At 41.7% G+C, this 25,193-nt stretch overlaps 2 protein-coding genes across 5 annotated transcripts in view; one reads left to right on the top strand and one right to left on the bottom strand.

Annotated features, from left to right (window-relative positions):
* LOC139367026 (xylulokinase homolog (H. influenzae)) overlaps nucleotides 1-2,115 on the bottom strand; it is a 60,082-nt gene extending 57,967 nt beyond the window's left edge. For 2 of the 3 annotated variants that reach the window (XM_071104913.1, XM_071104912.1), the window contains exons 1-5: nucleotides 1,978-2,115; nucleotides 1,444-1,526; nucleotides 1,183-1,252; nucleotides 622-702; nucleotides 431-517 (exon numbers count right to left, since the gene is read on the bottom strand). In XM_071104913.1, coding sequence (XP_070961014.1) covers nucleotides 431-517; nucleotides 622-702; nucleotides 1,183-1,252; nucleotides 1,444-1,526; nucleotides 1,978-2,031 — 375 coding nt within the window. In that variant the 5' untranslated portion in view covers nucleotides 2,032-2,115. Of the gene's footprint in view, nucleotides 1-430; nucleotides 518-621; nucleotides 703-1,182; nucleotides 1,253-1,443; nucleotides 1,527-1,977 lie in introns of those variants that run through there. The other variant, XM_071104914.1, reaches the window with a different exon arrangement.
* A 10,555-nt stretch (nucleotides 2,116-12,670) lies between these two features.
* Nucleotides 12,671-18,581, top strand: LOC139367027 (NEDD8 ultimate buster 1-like). Of its 2 annotated transcripts, XM_071104916.1 has the most exons (15): nucleotides 12,671-12,814; nucleotides 13,008-13,125; nucleotides 13,274-13,432; nucleotides 13,510-13,574; nucleotides 13,711-13,775; nucleotides 13,861-14,028; nucleotides 14,254-14,342; nucleotides 14,530-14,636; nucleotides 16,022-16,208; nucleotides 16,331-16,438; nucleotides 16,647-16,799; nucleotides 17,065-17,211; nucleotides 17,374-17,442; nucleotides 17,550-17,658; nucleotides 17,889-18,581. In XM_071104916.1, exons 1-15 carry the CDS (start codon nucleotides 12,795-12,797, stop codon nucleotides 18,056-18,058), a joined length of 1,734 nt encoding a protein of 577 aa, XP_070961017.1. In that variant the 5' UTR covers nucleotides 12,671-12,794; the 3' UTR covers nucleotides 18,059-18,581. The 2 variants fall into 2 exon arrangements, with proteins under 2 accessions (XP_070961017.1, XP_070961018.1); XM_071104917.1 differs by lacking the exon at nucleotides 12,671-12,814 and having other exon boundaries at nucleotides 12,989-13,125.
* Nucleotides 18,582-25,193: the final 6,612 nt, after the last annotated feature.

Genomic DNA, 25,193 nt, shown 5'->3' on the forward strand with positions numbered 1-25,193 from the left:
AAATGTGTTTTTTTCTCACCCACACGAGGAAGGTAATGTATTAACTTTTAACCAGGCGGACACCGCCTATTTGACATTTGCCAAAAGCAGGGCACTGTATTTCAAATCAAGTGGTGCATGTCATTTGTGCTTGTTGCTGATACTGAACTGTATGTGCAAAATGAAATGCTTCTACACCTGCATTGCTTGCGGTTTGGGGTTTTAGGCTGGGTTTCTGTACAGAACTTTGAGATATCAGCTGATGTAAGAAGGGCTTTATAAATAAATGTGATTTGATTTGACGATGAAGTTGACTATCAAAAATGGGAGATAATTGTTTTATCTGGCATGTCACTAGCAAACATGCACTCTACTCTGCTGTAGTAATAGACAGAAAGGACAACCAGAGAGTATAGAATCTCTCCCTGCTACTGCCTTGTATGCCTTGTACCTTCAGAAGTTCATGCAAACTTTTTCCTGGCTGGAGATCCCTGAGAACTTGGTTGGTCCCTTTCCTCCAATACACACTGCCATGTTGCTGTAAAAACAAGGCAATGATGAAATACAATACATGTAATGCCTGACTGTATTCAAAATACACAATGGAGCACTGTAATAGAGTACTAGTAATAGTCCACACACCTGGCCACTCCCAGATAGGGCTTTCACACGCGAGAAGTCAAATCCTGCATTCTTCATCTTGCCAAGGATCAGGTCAAGTGCCTGGGAAATCATCATGGAATTGCTCAGTTAAAAATCACAGAACTAAAACACGCTCAGCTCTGCCAATGGCATCCTTATTACGCATAGATTGCTCTTGAATCTGATCTAGGTGATTGATTCAAAGTGTTCTAGAGGTATTGATTCAAAGTGTTGTGTATTTCTGCTGAAGATAACAGTGAGGAGTTACTTACAAAGAGAGATATCTTCCCCAAATTAGAATGAACTGCTGTTTAATAATAGTAGTTTAATCAACCTTACAGTTTCATGCAGTGTTACAACACTTTTGGGAACGTTATTGCTGTAGGCCCTACCTTTGAACTCAACGGAATAACAGCTTATATGGAAGTTAATTCAGTATTTCAGCTACGCAATGGTTTGAGAGTGAGCAGACCACTGAGCTACTAGTACTTTTACTGAGTACTAGTGAAGTATTCACTGTGCAGTGCACTAATAAGTAGTAAAGTATTCATGGTGGACTACCTTTACCCACATGAGCACAGGAGAAGTGACAGTCAGACTGTCTGCATGGATATGGACCCCTCCCTGAGTCCTGGGGAGATATGAAAAGATAGAAGTCAGTTGCATTGACTATTTCCAAACTGTGTAGCCTAGCCTACTATCAAGGGTGTAGGATTTGCCAGCCTTGGAATTGTGCTGTGATAGTCAGGACATAGCTATTTATCAGTTGTCAGTACATATCCTCCTACACATTATGAAATGTATTTTTTGATTTTGTGTTACCCGAATTCTGGCAGTTCACTGTCAAACTGCACATTGTCCTGGTGGACAACACTTAGGTTCCCATCAACAGCAACCACCTTCAGCTGAACACAAAATTGGGGAAATGGGTTGAGTACGTTTAGGAGCTACAGTAGGATACAGGAAAAGCAATAGAAGTGCCTGCTTTGCAGCCAATGTAGTAGGAAGAATGGCAAAATGTTATGAAATAAGCAATTCAATGTTTGTCTAGGCTAAGTCCGAAGTCCAGTGGAATGAAAGGAAAAAACATGTCACGCGCATTTAATTTATTAATGAATGCCAGAACCACTAAATATTGCTTATAATATTGCTTATATACTATGGTACACATGGGTTATTTGAAAGGCTATCTTCCGGTAGGCCTATGCTATGTAAAATGTTCCAGATGAGCCTTCATTTGTAGCCGCTGATTCATCGTTTTATCTCTTCTTCCGTGTTACACAAAGTCTACGCGCGTGCGTATAGGCAATATTGCAAACAGAACGACGTAAAGCATGCATTATAATCCGAACCTACTTGTTGAGTGCTGAAATCAAACCCCAGGTAAAATGACTCGGTGGACGCAGCCATTGCAGTCAACACATAATTATAGGTTCCAAAACTGGAAGTGCAGCACAGTATCGCTGTTACTGAACAGTGCACACAGGGTTCATGTTTAAAGGTGCAGCGCACTCCAAAAATGCAATATAGGCTGCAGTTAAAGACTCAAACTCTTCTAGCTATATATAGCCTACGTTGCATTTTATTTAATCAAATACGATCTGGTGAGTGGCTTTTTGAATACTTCATGACAAACGTCATAAACATCTACAACTAACTAACTACTACGCAACATGTAAAGTGTTGGTCACATGTTTCATGAGTTTAAATTTTTCTACATGCACAAAAAGTTTATTTCTCTCAGATTATGTGCACAGATGTATTTAAATCCCTGTTACTAAACATTTCTCATTTGCCAAGATAATCCATCCATTTGACAGGTGTGGCATATCAAGAAGCAGATTAAACAGCATGATCATTACACAGGTGCACCTTGTGCTGGGGACAATAAAAGGCAACTAAAATGTACAGTTTTGTCACCCAGCACAATGCCACAGATATATCAAGTTGAGGGAGCGTGCAATTGGCATGCTGACTGCAGAAATGTCCCACTAAAGCTGTTGCCAGATTATTTAATGTTAATTTCTCTACCATAAGCCACCTACAATGTTGTTTTAGAGAATTTGGCACTACGTCCAACCGGCCTCACAACTGCAGACCACGTGTAACCACGCCAGCCCAGAACCTCCACATCTGGCTTCTTCACCTGCAGGATCGTCTGAGACCAGCCACGCAGACAGCTGGTGAAACTGAGGAGTATTTCTGTCTGTAATAAAGCCCTTTTGTGGGGAACTACTCATTCTGATTGGCTGGGCCTGGCTTCCTGTAGGTGGGCCTATGCCCTCCCAGGCCCACCAATGGCTGTGCCCGTGCCCGTGCCCAGTGAGATTAGGGCCTAATGAATGTATTTATTTCAATTGACTGATTTCCTTATATGAACTGTAACTCAGTGTTCAGTATATATTCCTTATTGTCTATTAGGTCTAATGTTGCAAAAGGTAGGACATTCAGTTAGGTTCAGATGCTCCACCCATGGCTATTATTATTTGGACATTTAAATGTTCATGATGAACACTCATGCGCACAGAGAGACAGACAGACAGACTGACAGGAAGAAAGACAGGGAAGAGAGAGAGAGACAGAGATCCATTTTGTCATTTAATTTGCTGCATGAGTTATCAGCAGCTCATTGCTTACTTTTCAGAAACAGGAAATCCACAGGTCTCCACAAACAATTCATGGAAGTGGGACTGTTTGCATAGAAAATCCCTGTGGTAATGATATCTTTGAAATACAGGCCTCCCTGCTTTAGTAAGGAGAACGTGTCAGGCAATAATGTTGAGGCAAAGGAGTGATGTGTGAGTATTTAACCTTTATTTAACTAGGCAAGCCAGTTAAGAACAAATTCTTATTTACAATAATGGCCAACCCCGGCCAAACCCTGACGACGCTGGACCAATTGTGCGCCGCCCTATGGGACACCCAGTCATGTCCGGTTGTGATACAGCCTGGAATGAATCAAACCAGGCTCTAGCACTGAGAAGCAGTGCCTTAGACCGCTGTGCCACTCAGGAGCCCTAAGCATTGGACTCCCGAGTTGACAAAGCATTGAACTAAGGGCTAATTTTCTGTGAGTTTTTTTGCAGCGCAGGTACACCTGCTAGATGTGTCAGCACCACCATGTCATCCATTTAAGTCATCCCTCCAAAGCAGGACTCACCCACAACTTCAACAACACTGTGTCAACATACTGTGTCAGTGCCAGCCCAAGTAACAACTGGGTCATTCAACACATTTTTCCAGAACATAATATATGAACATGTAAATCAATGTTGATTGTTAGGCCTACAGATAATAAAAGACAACTGGATTCTATAGTATGAAGATGTAAGTAACTTGATGTGTGTCTAGCCTAGTTTACTGTAGGCCATGTATTATGTTTGGAATTTTCCTTCATTATTATGTTTGGAACTTTCCTTCATAATATACTGACCTATTCACCTATTTTACTTTAGCCTATCATAAACATAAGCAGTTTTCACTAAAACTACACTACACATACACCTACATGGTCTACAGTAAAAGAAAAGGGCAACCTTCAATTGTTCTCAATTGTTTGCACATCACTCAAACTTTTGAACCACTTTAGACTAGCCTACACTACACCTACTGAGATGTAGACAGTGCCGTATAGGCTATACTGCCGGCAGCAGGTGGATAACTACTTATCATTCTATCAGCTGTGCCTTCTTTGATTGGGGAAATAAAAATCCAAATTGGTTATCAATGCAAACAGGATGTTGTCGTGCTGCTGTTCCAATTCGACGTGTTCCTGGGAACAGATAAGATCCCGGAGTCGCAGTGAAACCGCCAACGGCGACGTGAATCATTTGGTCGAGGAAGCGGACCAAAGCGAAATTGTGGCGGACCTAACCAGGATGGACATTGCACTTTTGACGGAACAGTACAACTTGACTAAAGAGAAACAAAAGCGCCAGACCCTGGTGGTTTTATTCAGACAAGGTAGACATCGCTTTCCAAGAGTGCTGCGAGAACTTGGCACGCACCCAACCGGGGTCGCGTTCAGCAGGATGCTTACATGCCTATCTGACATGTAGAATAAAGAATCACATTGGCTTTATTCATGGAATTTCTATTTGCAATGTTCAATAACGTTTGGTAACGTAACATGGCCCAGTTGTCTGAACAGTTTGGCACTGGCAACAAGTTGTTAAATTGTAGACAATATTGTGCATCCTCAAGGTCATGTTGCAACAAAGTAGCAGTAATTGATTTATATGACGTGAATTTGAGTCCTTGTGGACACACATGGCAGCACTGGTCTTTGGTACTTTTTTTCTTCATGCAAAAGCTTTTCCTGCTAGCCTACTTTGAGCAACAAAATACAGTTATACTGCATGTAGGCTATACTGGAAATGTGGTCATTCAAACAGAAGTAATATTTTTGTTACAGTACTTTTCCATTGAGCTGGAAGGTTGATTGCAGATGACTGTGTAAACCTGTCTGTACATTTCCATTCTATTTCCTAACAGTTTCAACTGATGATGCAGCAGAAATCAGTGGGCAAGCCCTGGTCAATGTAGTCCCAGTCAACCAGGAGATGAAGAGCAAACACGAGAGGAAGAGGTCGGTCTCAGAGTCTGAGAATGACTTTGTTGGGGACCTGGAGAGAGCCCCATGGCGCAAACCCTTGGGTATCCACCGACAGGCCAATGTCATTATAACACCACATACAAACCCCACAATCACGGGCAGTAATTCAAGTTTTACTTCGCTGTCTGAAGACTTTCCTGAGACGTCCAGTGAGAAGGACTTGGGGGATTCTATTTCTATCCATCCTGTAGAGTTGAGTACCAGTAACAGCAGTTCAGGCTCCCGGAAGTTCTCAGCCCCAGCCATTTTGTCCAGACAACTGAGTTTTGGGGGGCAGCGGCCGCCTCTTCTCTCCTCTTGCCCCCATCACCACTACCCCTTCCCCCAAAGAAAAGGGCCCAAGAAGTCGGAAGCTGCTAGGAGACTTGGGATGTACTCATCATTCTGATCAGATTATAGGAGAGGGAAAGAGTCCGTTACAGTCTATAGTGCAATAGAGAATGTTTTCTATGTTTCTGCAGAATTAAACTAATCTTGTTGTTGCTATAAAGGACATTTGGTATGCAGCCATGCAAATAATATAATGTAAGATGTCGTGCCTTGCCCTATATAGGATCATATGTTAACGTTCGGGTTTCATCCCAGCTGAGAAGGGGATCCATCTCCACCCATTGAGTGAAATACTCAATGTCTTGAAACGTTATTTTTCCCAGAGAGCAAACGATTAGGCCTACAGACAATGGTGCGATGTTTTGTTTTTAATTACAGCATTCATCCCAGGAAAATATTCAAGAGACCATTTACAGACCATTGTTAGGGTAATAACAGGTGGAATAAAATATAAGTAAACATTTAAATGTTTTAGTTACATTAACCCAATGAGTTACACCATAACGCAGGCATTATTTTTATTACTACAAACCCCTTTTAAACAGTGTGTGTTTGAGCTACATGGGTTGTGCCATTGGATTTGTCTATTTATTCTGTATCTGTACATACCAACCATTAGTCTGTGTGATTAACGGGGGCTGAGAGTGGTGTTTGTGAGACAAGGGCGGATCCTGAAGGGGACCGGGTCTTTTTTACAAAAATGTCTGTAAAGTCCGTATGGTTTGAACTACACACTTAAAAGCCATTATGAAAAACTGAGACTCTCGCGAACATGCACATGTTTTGCTCAAGAGTCATTAGAAGGTAAAGGGGTTCTTGTACATAGAAAATCTAAGGAAATCCCATGACATAGTGTCTATAATACTGTAATAAGCTCACAGTTTCTGTCCCAAACACCACACAGTTGTCACTGACTAGTTGGATATTCATTTCCCAGTGAGGAAACAATTTCTATAGTTACAACATTTACATAAATTAATTTAGTCAGGTTTTTGCTTCGGCTGAGCTTCTTTTTTGTTTGTTGACATTTGTCAATTAAACTCATGAATACAACTGTTTATGTCAAATTCACTTGTGTTCTACCTGTAGCCCTGGTTGTCCTGAAAGGAAAATGGTAAAACACTTAATTGTGAGGTTAAATATAAGGGCTGGACATGCAGATAAATAAAAGTCTGATTAATGAAAAGACGATTTTTACTGGTGTCTCGGGACTGATAGGGTAAAAACACAGGAGGTTGGTGGCACCTTAATTGGGGAGGAAGATCTTGTGGGAAAGGCTGGAGCGGAATACATGGAATGATAACAAAGACATGACATACACGGGTTCCATGTGTTTGATGCCATTTCATTTGCTTCTTTCCAGCCATTATTATGAGCCGTCGTCCCCTCAGCAGCCTCCACTGGAAATAATGACAGGCTGTTGCCACTGAACAAATATGTGACTTGAAAATGACTGATTATTCTCTGGTGTGCATTTTATTGTCATACAATAAGATGAATCCCAGCAATACATATGGAATGTGAAGACATGATGCATTAATTAAATATGGTAGCCTGTATACAGTACTACTAAATACATAATGAACATTTTAAAATCACATCACAACGGTTTGTATGAGTCATTTTAAAAGGTAGGCCCTACCATGATTTTGATGTTCTTCCCTCTATTAGACGGTGTGTTGTCACGTGTCAGTCTCTGCACGTGTTGTAAACTCAGTGTTGTCAGCTTCATAGTCTCAGGACGGAGCCCATCTCCTAATCTGACCCCAAACATTTAGATAAAGCTTGTGTGCACAATTTATTATGCATTGTCATTGGAGCATTGTTATTGCAGAGTTGAAAAGCCTACTGAAGATTTTAGTATATTGTCAATACAAGGATTGCAATTCTGGGCTGAAACAAGGCACATGATTAGGCTACAGACAATGGTGCACTTTTGTTTTTAATTACAGCATTCATCCCAGGACAATATGCAAGAGTCCACTTACAAATTGTTAGGGTGTTAACAGGTGGAATAAAATATAAGTAAACATTGTATTAGCTACATTAACCCAATGAGTCCCACCGTAACGCAGGCACGTTTTGGACTTCTATCCCCTTTTAAACATTGTATGTTGGAGCTACATGGGTTGTGCCGGGCACCGAAGACGTGGATGACGATTTAAGGCAGCCCCCCGCACCGGGTAAAATGCAGAAGACACATTTCAGTAAAAGGCATTCAGTTGTACAGCTGACTAGGCATTCCCTTTTCCCTTTGGATTTGTCTATTTCTTCTGTATCTGCACATACCAACTGCTAGTATGTGTGATTAACAGGGGCTGAGAGTGGTGTCTGAGAGACAAAGGCGGGTCCCGAAGGAGCAGGGTCTTTTTTACAAAGACGTCTGTAGAGTCCGTATGGTTTGAGCTACACATTTAAAAGCCATCTATGAAAAACAGACTTTCACAAACAAGCACATGTTTTGCTCAAAAGTTGTTAGAAGGGGTTCTACATAGAAGATCATAGGAAATCCCAGGACGTAATGTCTATAATACTGAATAATCTCAGTTTGTCACAAATGCCAAACAGTTGTCACTGACTAGTTGGATATTAATTTCCCAGTGTGCAAACGATTTCTGTACCTACAGCATTTATATACACTACCGTTCAAAAGTTTGGGGTCACTTAGAAATGTCCTTGTTTTTTGAAAGAAAAGCAAATTTTTTGTCCATTTTTAAAATAACATCAAATTGATCAGAAATACAGTGTAGACATTGTTAATGTTGTAAATGACTATTGTAACTGGAAACGGCTGATTTTTAATGGAATATCTACATAGGCGTACAGAGGCCCATTATCAGCAACCATCACTCCTGTGTTACTATGGCACATTGTGTTAGCTAATCCAAGTTTATACTTTTAAAAGGCCAATTGATCATTAGAAAACCCTTTTGCAATTATGTTAGCACAGCTGAAAACGGTTGTTCTCCTTAAAGAAGCAATAAAACTGGCCTTCTCTAGACTAGTTGAGTATCTGGAGCATCAGCTTTTGTGGGTTCGTTTACAAGGTCAAAATGTCCAGAAACAAAGAACTTCTTTCTGAAACTCGTCAGTCTATTCTTGTTCTGAGAAATGAAGGCTATCCATGCGAGAAATTGCCAAGAAACTGAAGATCTCGTACAATGTTGGGTACTACTTCCGTCACAGAACAGAGCAAACTGGCGCTAACCAGAATAGAATAATCAGAATTGAAAGAGTAGGAGGCCCCGGTGCACAACTTAGCAAGAGGACAAGTACATTAATATCTAGTTTGAGAAACCGAGGCCTCACAAGTCCTCAAATGGCAGCTTCATTAAATAGTACCCGCAAAACACCAGTCTCAACTTCAACAGGGAAGAGGCGACTCCTGGATGCTGGTCTTTTAGGCCAGTTCCTCTGTCCAGTGTCTGTTCTTTTGCCCATCTGAGATATGCCTTTTTCTTTGCAACACTACCTACAAGGCCAGCATCCCGGAGTCGCCTCGTCACTGTGAATGTTGAGACTGGTGTTTTGAATGTACTATTTAATGAAGCTGCCAGTTGAGGACCTGTGAGGAGTCTGTTTCTCAAACTAGAGGACAACAGTTTTCAGCTGTGCAAACACTGATCTAATGATCAATTAGCCTTTTAAAATGATAAACTTTGATTAGCTAACACAACGTGCCGTTGGAACACAGGGGTGATGGTTGTTGATAATGGGCCTCTGTACGCCTATGTAGATATTCCACTAAAAATCAGCCGTTTCCAGCTACAATAGTCATTTACAACATTAATGTCTGCGCTGTATTTCTGATCAATTTGATGTTATTTTAAAAATGGACAAAAAAAAGTGATTTTCTTTCAAAAACAAGGACATTTCTAAGTGACCCCAAACTTTTGAACGGTAGTGTAAAATTCATTTTTAAATCAGGTTTTTGCTTTGGCTGACTTTTTTGTTGTTGTTGTTGGACATTTGTCAATCAAACTCATGAATACAACTGTTTATGTCAAATTGATTTGTGTTCTACTTGTAGCCCTGCTTGTCCTGAAAGGAAAATGGTAAAACACTTAATTGTGAGGTTAAATATAAGGGCTGGACATGCAGATAAATAAAAGTCAGATAAATGAAAATGTGACTTTTGCTGGGGTTTCTGGACTGATAGGGTTAAATTAAAAACACAGGAGGTTGGTGCTAACTTAAATTGGGGAGGACTGGCTCGTGGTAATGGCTGGAGCGGAGTTTCATGTGTTTAATGTCCATTCTATTCACTCCTTTCCAGCCATTATTATGAGCCACCCTCCCCTCAGCAGACTCCTAATAATCATAAGGACAGGCTGTTGTGTATTGACTACAGGGATTTCTAGAGTAGTCACTAATTACCACAACCACAAAGTCTTATATCCCACATATTTCTACAATGTTTCTTAAAATCAGATTTTTTACCTAACCCTAACCACACTGCTAACCTTATGCCTAACCTTAAATTAAGACCAAAATGCAACAAAAAAAACACACAAAAAATAATTTGTACAATACCACAGCCAAAGTCAAAATGGCTGTAACTAGTGACAAGCACTTTCCAGAAATCTGAGAAAATAGTTATTGAGTGCGGCTGACCTTTTTTGGAGGACTCAGGAATTTTACAGCAAAGGCATTGCAAGGAATCCTGTTGATGAATGTTGCATCCACACAGGCAGGTGAGCCTGTGTAGGGATGTAATGTGGATTATCACTAAAGGAGCGGGGATTTTTGGATGCATTTTATTTTGGGATTTTATGATGTTGGTATCCTCACCCTCCCCCCGTCCAGCAAGCAGGATATGTATTTTTAGTAAAGAACGAAGGTTAAGTATGTAACCACGGCTATGAGAGCTACAATATATGGATCACTCCAATATATTGGTATCACTCCGAAGCGGAGGGACATATCCGAGGTGAGGATTTCGATTTACTCCTGTGTACACCTGTGTCACGGCTGGTGTCCGCCCCTATACGTAGATCCCAATGGCCACGACACACATTCTCTACATCACTTGAGGCGCCTCTAGCACCACAGAGGATTGGAGTGATCCACATAGCTCACATAACCATGGTTACATACGTTTGTTATGTTTCACTATATTGGATCATTCCAATATATTGGAATACCCGTACCAGATTTAGTCAGTGCTAGAGGGACCTGGCCAGCCAGCAGCGAAGTCCCATGGCTGGAGTTGAGTCAGTATGTTGGCAGCAGCCACTCAATGTTAGTGGTGGCTGTTTAACAGTCTGATGGCCTTGAGATAGAAGCTGTTTTTCAGTCTCTCGGTCCCAGCTTTGATGCACCTGTACTGACCTCGCCTTCTGGATGATAGCGGGGTGAACAGGCAGTGGCTAGGGTGGTTGTTGTCGTTGATGATCTTTATGGCCTTCCTGTGACATCGGGTGGTGTAGATGGCCTGGAGGGCAGGTAGTTTGCCCCCAGTGATGCGTTGTGCAGACCTCACTACCCTCTGGAGAGCCTTACGGTTGTGGGCGGAGCAGTTGCCGTACCAGGCGGTGATACAGCCTGACAGGATGCTCTCGATTGTGCATCTGTAAAAGTTTGTGAGTGTTTTTGGTGACAAGCTGAATTTCTTCAGCCTCCTGAGGTTGAAGAGGCGGTGCTGCGCCTTCTTCATCACGCTGTCTGTGTGGGTGGACCATTTCAGTTTGTCTGTGAAAACTTACTACCTTCTCCACTACTGTCCCGTCGATGTGGATAGGGGGGTGCTTCCTCTGCTGTTTCCCAGCATCCACGATCATCTCCTTTGTTTTGTTGACGTTGAGTGTGAGGTTATTTTCCTGACACCATACTCCGAGGGCCCTCACCTCCTCCATGTAGGCCGTCTCGTCATTGTTGGTAATCAAGCCTACCGCTGTAGTGTCGTCTGCAAACTTGATGATTGAGTTGGAGGCGTGCATGGCCACGCAGTCGTGGGTGAACAGGGAGTACAGGAGAGGGCTCAGAACGCACCCTTGTGGGGCCCCAGTGTTGAGAATCAGCGGAAAACAAAACAGCGCCATATGATGGAATAACTCCAAAGTGAAATGTCTCAACGTAGTGGAAGCCCACCACAATACTCCTACATTCTGTAGGGGAAAGACCAATAAAAAAAATAATGTAGGGTAATTAGCAGTTAATGGCATGTTAAAGAAAATCACAACATACACAGAACAAGCCAGTCGGCAAGTTGTGTAAGGAAAATACAGTTTGTGGCAGCAAGAGCCACCAATATATTAATGGATACACACGGTGTCGTAGTGTAAGTCTGACGAAACACAAGCACGACAAACCAGAGTTCTCAAAAGGGGCTGGCCATGTGGCCAGCTGCTCCAGGCTGCAAACAGCCAGTGAATATACTTCCACGAAAGATATTACACTTACCAGTGACTTACCAAGTGAACTTCGGAAAGTTTGTACCTCAATCCATACGGACGTCCACCGAGAAAATGAAAGAGATAACATGTGTCGCTCAGTAAACAATGGACCTGATCAGACAGCTCAGAGCTTCTGCTCTTTTCTGTCCATAAGAAACAAATGGATTGGTGGAAGAGGCAGGGCAGGCCATGAGCAAGGAAGGAGGGTGTGGTCAAACAATGCATCCCTCGAGGCTAGATGCCCTAAGGTTTTTATCAGAACGGGCGTAGATTAGTTTCGCCTTTTTTTCTTTTCCCAACATGAGTTCGTGGTGTTTTACTTTAAAAATAAAATAGAAGTAAAACATTTAAAATAAGGGATATAAAACTTCATTAAAATTATAGCTCACAACTGTGCAGGGGCAGAGGGGTGGGGGCGCTAAGGAGTGCATTCACATATATCTACACATTTTCATACACACACAAATTATTGTATTTTTTGTATTTGATGGGTTGTGAGTGGCTCTGTTGATGAACTTCTGGCCAATGATTGACTCTATTGTTGATTGATGTCAGTCGTGTGATGCGGCCATGGGGTTTATATATAGGGGCAGACCCCAGCCGTGACACAGGTGTCCACTGGAGTAAATCCTCACATCGGATGTATTCCTCCGCCGAGGAGTGATACAAATATATTGGAGCGAGCCAATATAGTGAAACATAACCACTTTCCAGAAGTTCTCTGTGTTTTTAGAGCGATGACAAATTGGCCCACGTGACTTATCCTAGTGTGAAAGAGAAGATAAACAACATTCTCGGTTCAGAAATGTTCCTATCAGAACAATACGGCGACAATGTTAACAGCACTTCAAACGTGAGTCATTAATTTGTTATATCTTGAAAGAAACCGAAAACAACAATGGATGTAGCTAGCTAGTCGTTGGTGTAGTCTTCTGCGACTGCGTAACTAGTGCAACGTAATTTTGTCTCTACTCATTCTGTGGAATTCCCCTTTTTGTTGGCTGTTCACTTTCACTTTTCCTTACATGTTTTTCCACCGTTTCGAGAATGGCGGAGCTACATATTCAGGAAAAGCTGGTAAATCTTTTAAATCAAGGTAATATTCAGCTCAGGAATCCACCTTACACAACAGAGGACAGCGAGGCAGGACAGCAATCTCTTCAGGTAAAGTTAGTTTGCTAGGTGACCAACAGTTATAGCCATTCAAAATGTATTGATGTTCATTGAGCTCGTTGGTCTGTGACCTGACTATGAGTCACCTTTGTGAGATAGGGATAATTTGTTACTCTGTCTGTCACTGTTGTCATTGCAGGAGCTTGCAGTGAACTATGCCCCCATTGTGTGCATCTCTGTGTCTGAAGTGGCCAGTGCCTTGGAGAGCCTCCGATCCCAGGCAGTAAAGAGTGGAATGGGGAACAAGACCTACGGAGAGACATGTGTGGAACTCTTTCTGCCTAAAGACTTGAAAAAGGTATGTGGGTGGGTGTGTTTGCCCTGACACAGCCTACAGAAAATGAAGTAATTCCACATTGTTACCCATTCCTTTAGTATACCAAGAAGAATAACTATTTGGAGACACAACTGGATGTCCTTGCTCAAGATATCATGGATAGGTAAGTGAAAATGGCCAGTGCAATGTCAGTCTTTTATAATGTGAAGTGAAGATGCCCTGTCACTTAAATCTCATATTATTATGTCTACCAAAGTCACAAATTGAAAGGTGCTACTTTTTTTTCTACTTTTGTATAGGATTACTGAACAATATGGACTTAAATACATCCAGTTAATTTTTAAAGGGAAGACACTGACTCCTGGTACGTTTCCGTTTAGTTGCCACAACACTCATCTAATCAATGTTTGGTCATTTCAACTTTGCATTGAAATAGTTTCTCTTTACAGAGAAGCGTCTGGATGAACAGAATGTGAAGAACAAAAGTAAGATGATGGTTCTGCGGGTGAGCGTGCCAGAGAGCAAGAAACAGATGTTGGAGGTGGAGGAGGAGAAGAAAACGCAGGACCAGAGTGTCCAGAGAACCCAGAGGGGCTTCCAGATCCTATCAGAGAGAGGTTAGTTAGACCCTCACTGCTTTTAAACACAATAACAATGTTATCACAATGCTACATGAATAGTATTTTTTTGGATGTTCTGTGACTTGGTTGTCATGTTAGGCTTCCAGATCCTTTCAGTTAGACCCTCGTACTGTGTAGAACTCCAATCACAACTCTCTGTATTTAAGTGTTATTTTAGGAGTGTTATTTTATGGTTGTTCTGTGGTTTGGCTGTCATTTTAGATGGCACCGATGATCCAGCCACGACTCCATTCCTAGAGATTGCTGATCAGAAGGGGAACCCCCTGAAAATACCTCACAGTAAAAAAAAGGTAGTCTAGACAAAGGACTAATGAACATATTACCAATATTATATTCATAACTGTCATGGTAAGCAGTATGAGTGGGTGGCAAGCTCACACAACTTATGGCTTGAATGGTAAGTATGGTTCTAGCCATGTCCTGTGTGAATTCAAACTCCACTGACTATTTCTAATGCTGTGTGATTGTTGTCCTAAGGCTCTGATTTTAGCCATGGGGTTCCATGAGAAAGGCCGTGCTCTGATGAAGAGGAAACAGTATGAAACTGCTCTGGGCCACCTGGTGCAAGCTGACGACCAGTTTGTGTAAAAAAAAAACCTTCCTCTTAATCACATCAAAACACCCAGTCCATTTCTGATTCAAATATGTTTGTATGATTGGCATGTTAGATCATTGTATTGTTGTATGACTATTTGATTGCATTTTGAATGTACAGTACTCTGTTAAGAGTTAGGTAATATGGGGGAAAATAATATTATTCATTTATTATCCAAGCATTTCGCTACACCTGCAATAACATCTGCTAAATATGTGTATGCGACCAATAAGATTTGATTTGAAATACTACTAGTTTGATGGTTGTAGCCATTAATTGTCCCATTAACAATCACCTATATTAGCAAACTTATTTCATTTCTCTACTATAGGCTACTTATCGTAATGAACAATATAAAAATGCCTGTGATAAGTGGTCTGTCGCTCATTTTCCATTTATTGTCCCAGCTCTACTCTACGTTCCACCACGAAATCACCTTGCATCTCAAATAACTACTTACTTATGTGATCAAGATTAGTGATTCTGTGCCTCACATTGCTCAGTCTGATCCCATGTAATCATGGAAATCCAGAACTAAAGTCTTGCGTAATAGCTCCATAGAGTTCTGGGGGGGAGATGTGTTAGAAAATATACTAGACTGAGGACTACGGTACCATGTACACTCTCCTCTGTATGTATTTGGACAGCGACGCAAAAATAACAAATTTGTTTCTAAACTCCAGCGTTTTGGATTTGAAATCAAATGTTTCATCTGTGGTGACAGTATAGAATGTCACCTTTTTTGAGGGTATTTTCAAACATATGTTTTACCTTTTGAGAAAGGAAAGCAAGTATTTGGACAAAATTCACTGATACTGTATTAAAGTTGTAAAAAGTTTAGTATTTGGTCCCATATTCTTAGCATGCAAGGACCACATCAAGCTTGTGATGCTACACACTCATTGGATGCATTTGCAGCTTCAAAATACACTTCTTATTGGGCAAAACATAATCTGAAACACAACCAAAACAAGCTGTAAATTTATCCAAGTTTGTAAAGTCATAAGCTTGAAGCAGTCATTGCGTGCTTGGAATATGGGACCAAATACTAATATTTTGACTACTTTAATAGACTTAGTGATTGTTGTCCAAATACTGATGACATCTTCAAATGGGGGGACTAGATATAGAAAGTGCTTTGTTTTTTAAATGGTAAAACAGATATGTATGAAAATACCCTCAAATAAAAGGTGACATTCTGTTCTGTCTCCTCAGATGAAACATTTGATCTCAAATCCAAAATGCTGGAGTGTAGGGCCAATATTTTTAGCTTTGCTGTCCAAATACATACAGAGGGGAGTGTATGTTACGTGCTCCTGTCCATGAGGAATTAGATCCTGTCAAACACATTGATTATCTTGTGTGTCTCTACAGTAAGTGTGGCTCCAAGCTCTTGAACACAGTGGACAACTATGCAGTACTGCAGCTGGACATCGTGTGGTGCTACCGAGCCTTGGAGGCCCTGTCCTATCTGGATGATGGCAAGCGGAGGCTGCAGATTGCCGAGGACTGCTTCCACAATTGCTACGGAGACCAGCAGCAGAGGCTCATGAAGATCAAGGTGGTCTATGGCACTGGTCTATGACTTCGTTCACAAACAACCGACGCACTAGACACTAATGTAGATCTGAATTTCACAATCGTTTGAATGTACTTAATTTAATGAATTGATTTTGTTTTTAGGGAAACACCAGAGGAGAGGAGGTGCTGTTCCTCAGGCTGTACCTCCTGCAGAGCATACTGGCGCACATGGTTGGTAACGAGCGCCAGGCCACACAGAAGCTTAAGCAGGTGTAGTACATCATTATAGCCCTGTTTCCAGATCCTCTTGTGTCCTGACATGTTCTAGGTGGAGGATCTGTATGGACGCCTGTATAATGATGTAATATTACTGATTCTACCTTTAACCCCTGCTGTGTTCTAGGTGGAGGATCTGTATGGACGTCTGTATAATGATGTAATATTACTGATTCTACCTTTAACCCCTGCTGTGTTCTAGGCGCAAGATCTCTATGAGCGTCTGTGTCTGGACCCAGGGGAGATAAAAGTGCTGAAGGATCTGGGGTTCTCTGAACAGGAAGCCCGTCTGGGTCTGAGGGCCTGCCATGGCAACGTAGGCGAGGCCACGCTGCACATCACCCATAGGAGACAGGTGTGTCCCCATAGCAATAGAACTACACAACGTTTACTTGAATGGGGATGTCCTATATTTCTATGAGTAAGTCTCATAGTGGAATAAAGGTGTCAACTCACTTGATATAGGTGCTATTAGGACATGTTGCTTAAGTTATCAGAGCTGTTTTAGTCATAGAAATATAATTACTAAAACAAACATTCCCATTCAAGTCAGTGTCCCATGATGGTTGGACCGTTGGCCATATTGAGTGTAATTCTATGGTTTTGTCTGTCCCTGTCAGGAGAGGGAGGAGATGAAACAGAAGGAGAGTGAGAAGAGGAGGATGTGTGTGGAGGGCCTGGCTACCCTCAGAGCGCTGGGTTACTCCAAGAAAGATGCTGCCTGGGCCCTCCTTCAGACAGACGGAGACATGGACGGAGCCTACAGGGTGAGAGACTGTCATCGCCACTGCAAAAACACATGTTACCATAACCAGAGCCATGAAGCAACCTTACATTAGCTAGCAGAAGAGTGTAGGAGCTAGCTAGCGTACTTTGCTAATATGTGTTTTTTCCCCTCCACTTTATCCTTGTTTTCTTGTTTCCTCTAGATGCTTCTAGATTCTGCTGCTAGAACCAACAACACAGAGCTCCCCATAAGTCAATCAAAGGTTGAGCAGGTAACAAGCCTCTACCTCTTTCTCTCTCTAGTCACTATGTCTATGTAAAAAGTCTGCTTATCACAGTGGTGTATGTAGATGGTGCCTAAATCCCTTCCTCGCCATAGCTGACATACCCAGGTTTTGACAACCAGGTGGTGCTGCCCCCAGAACTGCTGTCCCCCTCTCCCGCCTCCTCACTGTCCGAGGAGCCCAGCACCACCTACGAGTCCGCAGGTAGGACTCGCATGCACGCACGTATGTACACACAGAAGCATATAGGCAAGCAGATAGACAGATGGATGCACACGCATATTACTGTGGGAATACAATTAAGACGTATGTGAGAAAGAGGTATTCAGTGTCTATATGCTGCTGATACTTAAGGCTCCAGGATGCCTTTTATACCCAAATCGGCAAAGGAGAGCCCTAATTGAACATGACACTGTTGCCAATGGTGTTTCCAGGTTCTGGGAGCCAAGGGGAGGCCCCTACGGACGTCGACCTGGTGAATGAGGTCCTGGAGGACATCCCTATACACGAAGAGGACTACCTGGACCTGACCCTGGAGGAGGAGAGCGAGGTCATAGACAAGATGAAGTCCTACCTCTACAAGAACTGTGCCTCCTCCAGCTAAAGTACTGTCCAGCCAGCAGCCATTTTGAAAGCACTTCCACTTGTGTATGTGTGGTGTTTGATTTGAGTCTTTTTAGGCCCCAAATTAGGTTTGTTTTTCTCTCCTCCACAAGCAATATATTGAAAATTGTATCTTCTGTTTTTGTACTAAAGTGTTATTAATTGAGTTTAATAACACAAACGTTTGAAGCTGGTTGACTATAATTTGTAAGGAAATAAACTGACATGGATTAAAGACAAGAGGATTTAACAAATTAAGATTTAGTAGATAAACATTGTTATTGCTCTATGCTTAATAGCTACAGAGGACACATTTGATTATTTGAAGGTTCATGTTTGAGATTTCAACACAGAATTTAGAATTTGAGGCCTATAATTGTATGGTAAAGGGATTTTTGGTTGCTTGTGTAAAATATTGTTCTACTTTTGTATATGCTCTGGTTTATGTTTGAGATCCCTTTTTAATGGAATTTGATTAAGTTTGATTTAATGTTTTTTATATTAAAAATATATATTCTATGGAGTTTGATTGCCAATATGACAATAGATGACTGCACTTAGTTTTTAATAGGCTAAATTACACATTCTGTTAACATATCTCCAGTGAGCTTTTCTTGCAATTTATAGTCTGACATTTGAGATTTAAATTATCATATCTATCACTAAGTAGTGTGGCGGTAGGGAACAATTTTTTTACAAAGTCACTTTAGTTAAGTAAACTACGCTGAACCAAAATATAAAACGCAACATGTAAAATGTTGTTCCCATGTTTCATGAGCTGAAACAAAAAAATCCCAGAAATGTTCAAAGCTTATTTCTCTCGAATGTTCTGCACAATTTTGTTTATGTCCCTGTTAGTGAGCATTTCTCCTTTGCAAAGATAATCCATCCACCTGACGTGTGTGGCATATTGTCCTTGGGACAATAAATGACCACTCTAAAATATGCAGTTTTGTCACACCACAATGCCACAGATGTCTCATGTTTTGAGGGAGTGTGCAATTGGCATGCTGACTGCAGGAATGTCTACCAGTTGTAGACAGATAAATGAATGTTCTCTACCATAAGCCACCTCCAACATCATTTTAGAGAATTTGTCAGTGCATCCACGCATAACCATGCCAGCCCAGGACCTCTACATCCGGCTTCTTCATCTGGGGGATCATCTGAGACCAACCACCCGGACAGCTGCTGAAACTTTTTGCACAACCTGTCAGAAATCAGAAACTGTCTCAGGGAAGCTCATCATCCTCACCAGGGTCTTGACCTGCTCCATTGTCGTGCCATTCATCTGCCGCCGTCACCTCATGTTTCAGCATGATAATGCATGGCACCATGTCACAAGGGTCTGTACACAATTTCTGGAAGCTAAAAATGTCCCAGTTCTTCCATGGCCTGCACCAGACATGTCACCCATTGAGCATGTTTGGGATGCTCTGGATAGACATGCACAACTCACTTAGATAATACATTTGATGATACAGTGGTAACAATACATGGTTATAACATTACAGAAAAGACAGAAATGCCAAATGGGTAGGTGTTTCCATTTTAAATTCAGAACCACATTCATGTAAAGCTTAGAGAGGATCTTGTGTTGAATACTGTTGAAGTAATATGGCTACATGTTCATCTGCCTCACCTAAAGCCCATTCTGGTGGGAACCTGCAGTAGACCACCAAGTGCTAACAGTCAGTATCTGGATAACGTGTGAAATGCTTGATAATGTATGTGATATCAACAGAGGTATATTTTCATGGTGATATAAATATTGTCTGGCTTCATCAAGCTGCCCAAAAACTTAACTGTTACCAGTGCCTCCAACCTGGTTAAGGTTATCAGTCAACCTACCAGAGTAGTTACAAACAGCACAGGAATTAAATCATCAACATGTATTGATCACATCTTTACTAATTGTTACGGATACCATTATCCTGTGTGTGTGTGTGTATCCTGTGTGTGTTTATTTTCTCTCCGTCTCCCCTCACAGGTGAAAATCATCACTCCCCAATCAGTCAACAATCAACCCATTAATCAGAAGACACACCTCCTCCTGTTTCCTACCCTATCACAGTTCCTTCCCCATGGTTTAAAAACTAAATCATTTGTTTGCTCTAGAGCTCAATCTCTTTGTAAATGCCATGTTTGTAGATCTCTGTTCTTCATAGATTTCAGTAGCTCAATCTCTTTGTAAATGCCATGTTTGTAGATCTGTTTTTCGACTCTCTTTGTGTCTTAACCTCTCTTTTGTTGGAGCACCTCCAAATCACTTTGTCATCTCTTGTGAGTATTGTTTTGGTTATGGTGTTTGTTGCTGGTGGGAAAAGGGAGAAACCAAGACAAGTTGCCCATGGGCATACACTACCCGTAGGTGAACTTTGTTAAATACACTAGTTAGAACTGGGCGGACCACCCACTGTATTTTTGGTTAGTTAGTTAGCTGTTAAAGTAGGCTAGTCTAGCTTAGGGGTGTTTTTGCATATTTATTGTCTTTCCTTGGGTCCAGCTCAGCCCCTTTTCCTGCTCCCCCCATTACCGTGTGTTTATAAATAAACCCTGAGTTTGACGGTATTATTTCAGTTGTCGTGGTTATTTCGTTCACACTTTGTCACAACTATAATTTGCATGAGATATGTTACGGGTCTCATTACCATCCCCCCCTAGACTGTCGGGCCAAAAGGGATTCGTAACACCAATGCTGCAGAAATTTGCTTTAAAGCAGTGTCCAAATCCATCGGATGTAGTGATCACAATATAGTAGCCATATCTAGGAAAACCAAAGTTACAAAGGCTAGGCCTAATATAGTGTATAAGAGTTTTGTAGTGATTCCTATGTTGATGTGTAAATACAGAAGATTGGCAAGCGTCCTGCAAATTGAGAAATCATGTGACTAAACTGAATAAAAAGAAGAAACTACACTATGAAACTAAGATATATGACAGGGTCTGACAACTTGGATGCACAATTACTGAGGAGAATAGTTGACAATATTGCCACTCCTATTTGCCATATCTTCAAACTAAGGCTACTAGAAAGTGTGTGCACTCAGGCCTGGAGGGAAGCAAAAGTAATTCTGCTTCCGGGGAATAGTAAAGCCCCCATTACTGGCTCAAATAATCGATCAATCAGCCTGTTACCAACCCTTAGTAAACTTTTGGATTTTTGTTTGACCAGAGACGATGCTACTTTACTGTCAACAAATTGACAGACTCAGCATGCTTATTGAGAATGACATTCAACAAGCACAGCACATACACAAATGACTGATGATTGGCTGAGAGAAATTGATGATAAAAGATTGTCGGTGCTGTTTTGTTAGACTTCCATGCGGCTTTAGACATTATCGATCATAGTCTGCTGATAGAAAAATGTATGTGTTACGGCTTTACACCCCTGCTTTATTGTGGATAAAGAGTTTTGTCTATCAGAACACAGAGGGTGTTCTTAAATGGAAGCCTCCAACATAATCCAGGTAGAATCAGGAATTCCCCAGGGCAGCTGTCTAGGCCCCTTACTTTTTACTAATGGCATGCCACTGGCCTTGAGTAAGCCAATGTGTCTATGTATGCGGATGACTCAACACTATACACGTCAGCTACTGCAGCTAGTGAAATCAGTGCATGTAACAAAGAGCTGTAGTTAGTTTCAGAATGGGTGGTAAGGAATAATATTTTGAAAACTAAAAGCATTGTATTTGGGAGAAATCATTCACTAAACCCTAAACCTCAACTAAATCTTGTAATAAATAATGTGGAAATATAGCAAGTTGAGGTGACTAAACTGTTTGGAGTAACACTGGATTGTAAATGGTCATTGTCAAAACATGTTGAGGCAACAGTAGCTAAGATGGGGAGAAGTCTTTAACAACACTATCAAGAAGGCAGGTCCTACAGGCTCTAGTTTTGTTGCACCTGGACTACTGTTCAGTCGTGCCACAGAGAGACCTCAGAAAATTACAATTGGCTCAGAACAGGGCAGCACGGCTGGCCCTTAAATGTACACGGAGAGCTAATATTAATAGTATGCATTTAAATCTCTCATGGCTCAAAGTAGAGGAAAGTGACTTCATCACTACTTGTTTTTGTAAGAAGTGTTGACATACTGAATGCACCGAGGTGTCTGTTTAAACTACTAGCACACAGCTCGGACAAACATGCATACCCTACAATACATGCCACCAAAGTTCTCTTCACAGTCCCAAAGTCAAGAACAGACTATGGGAGGTGCACTGTACTACATAGAGCCATGACTACATGGACCTCTCTACCACATCAGCTAACTGATACAAGCAGTAGAATCAGATTTTAAAAATGGATACAAATACACCTTATGGAACAGTGGGGAATGTGAAAACACACACATAGGCACAGACACACATACACATGATAAGACACACACTACACACGTACACATCAAGTTGTATTGTAAATATGTGATAGTGGAGTAGTGGCCTGAGGGAACAGCACATTTATTGGGTAAAATGTTATGAAATGTCATGTATTTTAAATTGTATATAACTGCCTTAATGCTGCTGGACCCCAGGAAGAGTAGCCGCTGCCTTGGCAGGAAGTAATGGGGATCCTAATAAATACAAACAAAAACAGGACAGTGTGTTCCAGTTCCCGCCAAAATCCAGCAACTTCGCAAAGCCCACATTGAAGAGGAGTGGGACAACATTCCACAAGCCACAATCAACAGTCTGATCCACTCTATGCGAAGGAGATGTGTTGCGCTGCATGAGGCAAATGGTGGTCACACCAGATACTGACTGCATTTGCACCGCCCTCAACCGTAAGGCTCTCCAGAGGGTAGTGAGGTCTGCACAACGCATCACCGGGGGCAAACTACCTGCCCTCCAGGACACCTACACCACCCGATGTCACAGGAAGGCCATCAAGGACATCAACCACCCGAGCCACTGCCTGTTCACCCCGCTATCATCCAGAAGGCGAGGTCAGTACAGGTGCATCAAAGCTGGGACCGAGAGACTGAAAAACAGCTTCTATCTCAAGGCCATCAGACTGTTAAACAGCCACCACTAACACTGAGTGGCTGCTGCCAACACACTGACACTGACTCAACTCCAGCCACTTTAATAATGGGAATTGATGGGAAATGATGTAAATATATCACTAGCCACTTTAAACAATGCTACCTTATATAAATGTTACTTACCCTACATTATTCATCTCATACGCATACGTATATACTGTACTCTATATCATCGACGGTATCCTTATGTAATACATGTATCACTAGCCACTTTATACTATACTATGCCACTTTGTTTACATACTCATCTCATTTGTACATACTGTACCCGATACCATCTACTGTATCTTGCCTATGCTGCTCTGTACCATCACTCATTCATATATCCTTATGTACATATTCTTTATCCCCTTACACTGTGTACAAGACAGTAGTTTGGAATTGTTAGTTAGATTACTTGTTATTACTGCATTGTCGGAACTAGAAGCACAAGCATTTCGCTACACTCGCATTAACATCTGCTAACCATGTGTATGTGACAAATAAAAATTTGATTTGATTTGATTTGATTTGATTTGACTGGTTTTCCCCTACCTTTTTTTAAAGGTACAGTGGGGCAAAAAAGTATTTAGTCAGCAACCAATTGTGCAAGGGTAGCCTAGTGGGTAGAGCGTTGGACTAGTAACCGAAAGGTTGCAAGTTCAAACCCCCGAGCTGACAATGTACAAATCTGTCGTTCTGCCCCTGAACAGGCAGTTAACCCACTGTTCCTAGGCTGTCATTGAAAATAAGAATTTGTTCTTAACTGACTTGCCTAGTTAAATAAAGGTAAAAAAAATAATAATAATTAAAACTTCTCCCACTTAAAAAGATGAGAGGCCTGTAATTTTCAAAAAACAGAAAATCACATTGTAGGATTTTTAATTACTTTATTTGCAAATTATGGTGGAAAATAAGTATTTGGTCACCTACAAACAAGCAAGATTTCTGGCTCTCACAGACCTGTAACTTCTTCTTTAAGAGGCTCCTCTGTCTTCCACTCGTTACCTGTATTAATGGCACCAGTTTGAACTTGTTATTAGTATAAAAAACGCCTGTCCACAACCTCAAACAGTCACACTCCAAACTCCACTATGGCCAAGACCAAAGAGCTGTCAAAGGACACCAGAAACACAATTGTAGACCTGCACCAGGCTGGGAAGACTGAATCTGCAATAGGTAAGCAGCTTGGTTTGAAGAAATCAACTGTGGGAGCAATTATTAGGAAATGGAAGACATACAAGACCACTGATAATCTCCCTCGATCTGGGGCTCCACGCAAGATCTCACCCCGTGTGGTCAAAATGACAACAAGAACGGTGAGCAAAAATCCCAGAACCACACGGGGGGACCTAGTGAATGACCTGCAGAGAGCTGGGACCAAAGTAACAAAGCCTACCATCAGTAACACACTACGCCGCCAGGGACTCAAATCCTGCAGTGCCAGACGTGTCCCCCTGCTTAAGCCAGTACATGTCCAGGCCCGTCTGAAGTTTGCTAGAGAGCATTTGGATGATCCAGAAGAAGATTGGGAGAATGTCATATGGTCAGATGAAACCAAAATATAACCTTTTGGTAAAAACTCAACTCGTCGTGTTTGGAGGACAAAGAATGCTGAGTTGCATCCAAAGAACACCATACCTACTGTGAAGCATGGGGGTGGAAACATCATGCTTTGGGGCTGTTTTTCTGCAAAGGGACCAGGACGACTGATCCGTGTAAAGGAAAGAATGAATGGGGTATAAATGGGGTATAATCCATCAGCAAGGGCATTGAAGATGAAACGTGGCTGCGTCTTTCAGCATGACAATGATCCCAAACACACCGCCCGGGCAACGAAGGAGTGGCTTCATAAGAAGCATTTCAAGGTCCTGGAGTGGCCTTGCCAGTCTCCAGATCTCAACCCCATAGAAAATCTTTGGAGGGAGTTGAAAGTCCGTGTTGCCCAGCAACAGCCCCAAAACATCATTGCTCTAGAGGAGATCTGCATGGAGGAATGGGCCAAAATACCAGCAACAGTGTGTGAAAACCTTGTGAAGACTTACAGAAAACGTTTGACCTCTGTCATTGCCAACAAAGGGTATATAACAAAGTATTGAGATAA

This window comes from Oncorhynchus clarkii, chromosome 15, assembly GCF_045791955.1.
Source record: "Oncorhynchus clarkii lewisi isolate Uvic-CL-2024 chromosome 15, UVic_Ocla_1.0, whole genome shotgun sequence".
Taxonomy (NCBI): domain Eukaryota; kingdom Metazoa; phylum Chordata; class Actinopteri; order Salmoniformes; family Salmonidae; genus Oncorhynchus; species Oncorhynchus clarkii.